This window comes from Sinocyclocheilus rhinocerous, unplaced genomic scaffold, assembly GCF_001515625.1.
Source record: "Sinocyclocheilus rhinocerous isolate Xijiao unplaced genomic scaffold, SAMN03320098_v1.1 scaffold711, whole genome shotgun sequence".
NCBI lineage: Eukaryota > Metazoa > Chordata > Actinopteri > Cypriniformes > Cyprinidae > Sinocyclocheilus > Sinocyclocheilus rhinocerous.
In genome coordinates this window covers 2494376-2500029 of record NW_015641018.1, presented here as the reverse complement: position 1 = coordinate 2500029, position 5654 = coordinate 2494376, and the positions used below count along the sequence as shown (strand labels likewise).

Here is a 5654-nt window from a genome sequence, read left to right as displayed (position 1 = left end):
TACAAATGTACAGATATGCTCTACAGATGTACAGTTAGGCTATGAAACATCCTGATGGCCATTTTAACTGTTCAGGTGAAATATAGGCTGCAATCTTTATGACAAAACTAAGAGCAGTGCTGGTCGTAACTGATTACATGTAATCTGGATTATGTAATCGGATTCCAAAAATGTAGTACTTGTAATTAGAGTATATTATATTTTCAAATGCTCATAATAAGATTACAGTTACATTTAATGGATTACATGATTACATATTATTCACACAACAGCAGTAAATTATTCATAACTTCTTGATTATCTCTAATTCTTCTTTTTATTCTTCTTTTAAATTCTCCTTTATAAAAATCCTGTATCATACCATTTAGCTTTGACTATATTCAGAAATGCTATGTAAATGAATTTGCAACCGTGCTTCTAAATTTGAGAGGAAAGCATCTCTCAAGCAATTAGACCATGTATGAAACAAATAATCATGCAAGTTAATAAATACTGTATGCATGTAGTTTTATAACTGTTATTCCCATAATCAATGTAGTACGTTTAATAGTACGTTTGAAACAAGTTAGATAAAAAGTAGTCAGAATACATGACCTAAAATAGTAACCTAGATTATGTTACTAAAAACAGTTTTCATCATGCAACCTGTAATCAGTAACAGACTACAATTTGTAAGTAATCTGCACAGCACTAAGAGGTCTGAGTCTGTTACGTTTACATTCTTCAAGAATATATATATATATATATATATATATATATAGGCTATTACTGTGTATATTTATTATGTATATATAAATACACACTCATACAGTATATATTTTGAAAATATTTACATGTATTTATATATATATATTCGTCCTCCAGTCCAATAGGGGGCGGCAAGTCGTAGTCGAGTCTCTAAACGCGGAAAGAAGCGACGAACATAGACGCTGAGTGATGTGCCGCTTCAAAGTGCAGCTAATAATATTGAAAATAAAATAAATGTCGAAATGCCAGGGCAATTTTACCTTAACACATTTCTTTCTTTTCTACCTTAAAAGCAGGCGCGTGTATTTTTTATAACTGTTATTCCCACCAGTTTACTCTGTTCTTGTCCAGTATCAGGCATGCTAAGCGTTTGCGTTGACTAAGCACAGTGATCGTCTTCACACTTAAGGTCTCGAGTAAAGGTACCAGTGCTCATAACCTTCAGTTTAATTCACTGTATGATGGAGATCGCGTATGTTTGCGAGTGGGAGAAGAGACCCAAGAGCAACCACTGCCCGTCAATCCCTCTGGTGTGCGCCTGGTCCTGTAGAAACCTCATCGCCTTCACCACTGACCTGAAGAATGAGGAGGAGGACAAAGGTCTGGACAATGCCTTTATTACCAATATTACCAGACCTGTTGGTGAGTTATAAATGAATGATGAGGAAAAGCATACACTTTTAATTGGTTCTGAATTAGAGATTGGCTACGTAGATCATCACTGTTTTTATGATCAGATACTTTATCCACAACAGTAATAACGGGATAGTTCATTTATGAAGTGATGGCTTTTCTGCTGCAGATCTCAGTCATATGATACACATCATTGACACTGATCACCCCTGGGATGTGAACTCCATCAACTCTGGTCACACTGAGGTCATTTCCTGCCTGGAATGGGATCAGTCAGGTCAGTCATCATGATTAATATATGAACCATGAAATGATTGAAACCTCTGGAACATGTCAAGGTCCTGTTTCACTCCAAAAATGAAAATAGAGAATTGTATTTTGCATAAAGAAACATTATGCCTGCGACATCGTTTCCGAAATAAGCACATTTAAATCACAAATTCCTGTTACCGTCATGTATCTGTACATTTTTCTCCTGCTTCAATTCTTGGTATTCTAAATGGATATGGTCATTATTGTAATACAGTAATTTTAGTGTATTACTGCAATGTAATGATTTGATGTAGATTGCAATTTATTTTATTTTATATTTTATTTTAGCTATATTTCAGTAGTTTTAATTTTTGATAACAATAATAACCCTGATTTGCAGTATTTTGCTTCCATATTTTATGCACTCTAAATAAAATCATTACATTGCAACTGCAGTGTAATGATTTTATTTAGATTTCATAAATTAGATACAGAACAATAGATGCTACTGTATTGTATAAATAATACACAATTTAAGTAAAGTTCTTTTGGAGATTATTTATTTTTAATGTATTTTAATATAAATATTTCCTTAGTTTTCATTAGAGGGATGAGAGAAATGTAAGAGGAAATGTACAATGTGGAACCAAAATACTGCAAATCGGGGTTATTATTGTTATCTAAAATGCAAACTACTGAAATTTGGCTAAAATGAAATATAAATATTAGATGAAAAACTCAAACTAAATAAAAATGAGAAATATTGCCTTGGCAATTAACTGAAATCTGAACTAAAATAATATAATATAACAAAATCTGAAATGAGAATTACAAACCTAAAAATTAAACCTAAAAAAAATCTAAAAATAACAACACACCTAACAAAATTACAAAAAAATAAATAAAATCAAAATGAAAATATAAAAATAAAAGCTAATACAAGATATTAATAACGAATGGTAATAGTGTATGAATAATACTGAAAACAATTAATTAATAATTAAATGTACCATTTTATTTAGAAATAATTAAATACATAAATTTGTTATCATAAGTATCACAATACAAAAAAATCCTAAAAACTTGATTTTCTTTATGCAAAATATTTTTGTACTTTTAGATTTGGTGTTAAATGTGGCCCAGACATGTTCTTGAATGCTTTCTTGAGATTGACTCAAACAGATCTGAAGTGATCTCGGTGTTATCATCGTGTGGTTGTGTGTGTTGCGCTACGCCAGGTTCGAGGCTGTTGTCTGCTGATGGAGATGGTCAGATCAAGTGTTGGGGAATGTCAGAGCACCTGGTGAACAGCTGGGAGTGCACACAAAGCAGCTCAGTGGACGGAGACCCGATCGTAGCCCTCTCATGGTTACACAATGGAGTTAAACTCGCCCTGCATGTTGAAAAGGCAAGGACATCTCCTTAGCACCTACTAAATAAACATGCAAACATAATTAACTAACACCCTGATGTCTTTGTTTTTCCTCAGTCTGGCTCTACGAACTTTGGAGAGAAGTTTTCCCGGGTGAAGTTCTCTCCCTCTCTCACGTTGTTTGGCGGGAAGCCCATGGAGGGCTGGTTAGCAGTGACGGTGAGTGGTCTGGTGACCGTGTCACTGTTAAAGCCGAACGGGACTCTGCTGACGGCCAGCGAGAGCCTGTGCAGGCTGAGGGGCCGCGTGGCGGTGGCTGACATCGCCTTCACGGGCGGCGGGAATATAGTGGTGGCGGCCACCGATGGCAGCAGCTCTTCTCCGGTGCAGTTCTATAAAGTGTGCGTGAGCGTGGTGAATGAGAAGTGCCGCATCGACACCGAGCTCTTGCCCTCACTATTCATGCGCTGCACCACCGACCCCGTCCGGAGAGACAAATACCCCGCTGTCACTCACCTTAAATTCCTCACACGCGAAAACTCCGAACAGGTGAGATGATGAACATTCAAAAAAGACATTATAATATTGTGATGCATAAAACCACTTTAGTATTTATTAGTTTTTCATTTTTTTAAATGTTTTACATAAGAAAAGAAATTGTCATTTTTAGACAAAATAGTATAGATTTGTGTAAAATATTATATATACTGTATTATTGTTCATAAATTTGGGGTCATTAAGAAAAAGCTGCATTTATTTGATAAAAATTGCCTATTTATATTTTAATATATTTTAAAATGTAATTTATTCCTGTGATGCAAAAAGCTGAATTTTCAGAATCATTACTCCAGTCTTCTGTGTCACATGATCCTTCAGAAATCATTCTGATATGCTGATTTGCTGCTCAAGAAACATTTTTATTATCACAGCAGAAAACAGTTTTTGTGGAAACCGAGATTTTTTTTTCAGGATTATTTGATGAACAGAAAGTTCAAAAGAATAGCATTTATGTGAAATATAATTTTTTGTCTTCACTGTCACTTTTAATCAATTGAATGCATCCTTGCTGAATAAAAGTATTAATTTCTTTGAAAGAAAAGTCTTACTGACCCCAAACGTTTGAACAGTAGTTTATATAATGTTATGTTATAATCTAGTATAGATATAGAATAATTTTTGGCTATCAGTGTCGGTCAGAAATTGGATGTTAACTCCACAATTTCCATGCTACAAGCTGTTTTCCAGTTCTTTTATCTGAACATGATTTTTTTGGGATTGCTGTGTTTCTGAAGGTGCTGCTCTGTGCGTCCAGTCAGATGGGCAGCATTGTAGAGTGCTGGTCCTTGCGGAAGGAGGGTCTCCCAGTTAATAATATCTTTCAACATCGATCACCTGTGGGTAAGTTACATTAAACCAGATGTGGAAAAGTGTTACATTACAGTATTACACACTTTTTAATTTTAAAACACAAAATTACTATAATGCAGTGTTTGTAAAGGCAATACAACAAATGCTATATAAACATTTACTTTCTTTTTTACACTACTTAAAGCTGCAGTCCGTAACCTTTTTTTGGTTTAAAATTATCCGAAATCAATATTTGAGCAAGTACATAACCAGCCAGTGTTCAAAACTATCGCCTTACTTTAGCCCGATTCACAACGGTCAGCTTATAATAATGTTTTCTAATTTGAGTGGTACGGGTAGGTTTTCGCGGGAAATTCGAGCATGCTGCTGCATCATTACGTCACGTCTGTAAACATAAAGAAGTTGTCCCGGCTACTAGGCTGTCGCATGTGAGGATCCTGCAGGTGGCGGATCATTTATAGCCTTTTCTCACAGCAGCCGGAATAATTAAATGTATAATTTTGATGGCGGATTGTAATCCATAAAGGATTATGTGTTTATGAAACACATGTGAATGAAATTAAATTATATTCCAGTAGGCCTGTCACGACAACAACTTTTTGTTGTGTGATATATTGCCCCAGAAATAATTGCGATAAGCGATATTATTGTCATTTTAAAGACCATTTTATGCCACTGAATATATAATCATAATGTAACAGCATAATAATGCAAGAAGGCCTACACACTTCCAAATGACAACAAACTTTACATTTTTAAGAATATTTAGATCATGGAAATTAAGTATCAAAATATTAGATACCTTAAAAAGCTTGAATAAATTGTAAATAAACATTTTCTAACAAAACGTGCAAAGCAACAAGTAGAAAAAAAGAAAAATTCACAAATAATTTGTATGGAGATTTTTACATCTACAGATTTTTCCCGGACCTTCTTTTCTCTGTAATTTAAGGGTGCACTGTATTGCTGAAAAACACAATCACTACTTAGCAGTCAGATGTCCGTATGCACAAATGCACAGATCTCTAAACAAGGCCATATCTGCAGATTCAACTTTTTTTGTAGAAGCATTTTTTAAATTTGAACTAGCACCTCATGACTACACCACGTTATGTTCGAGAAGCTGCAAAAGACACAGGTGCAGGTGGAAAGTACAAAACATGGTGACGTAAATTTTTAAGTAAATATAATGGGCAATATATTTCGTCACCAAAAATTATTGAGGTCATGTACATATATTGCGCGATAAGTTGATATATTGATTATTGCGACAGGCCTATAT

The 5654-nt window shown here is 34.5% G+C and overlaps 1 protein-coding gene across 2 annotated transcripts in view; it reads left to right on the top strand.

Annotated features, from left to right (window-relative positions):
* Positions 1-885: 885 nt before the first annotated feature.
* Positions 886-5654, top strand: part of LOC107753817 (mediator of RNA polymerase II transcription subunit 16-like) — an 11877-nt gene continuing 7108 nt past the window's right edge. The window contains exons 1-5 of one of the 2 annotated variants that reach the window (XM_016570066.1): positions 886-1347; positions 1550-1657; positions 2871-3040; positions 3122-3553; positions 4297-4402. In XM_016570066.1, the coding sequence (XP_016425552.1) occupies positions 1206-1347; positions 1550-1657; positions 2871-3040; positions 3122-3553; positions 4297-4402 (958 nt within the window). In that variant the 5' untranslated portion in view covers positions 886-1205. Of the gene's footprint in view, positions 1390-1549; positions 1658-2870; positions 3041-3121; positions 3554-4296; positions 4403-5654 lie in introns of both variants that reach the window. The other variant, XM_016570065.1, reaches the window with a different exon arrangement.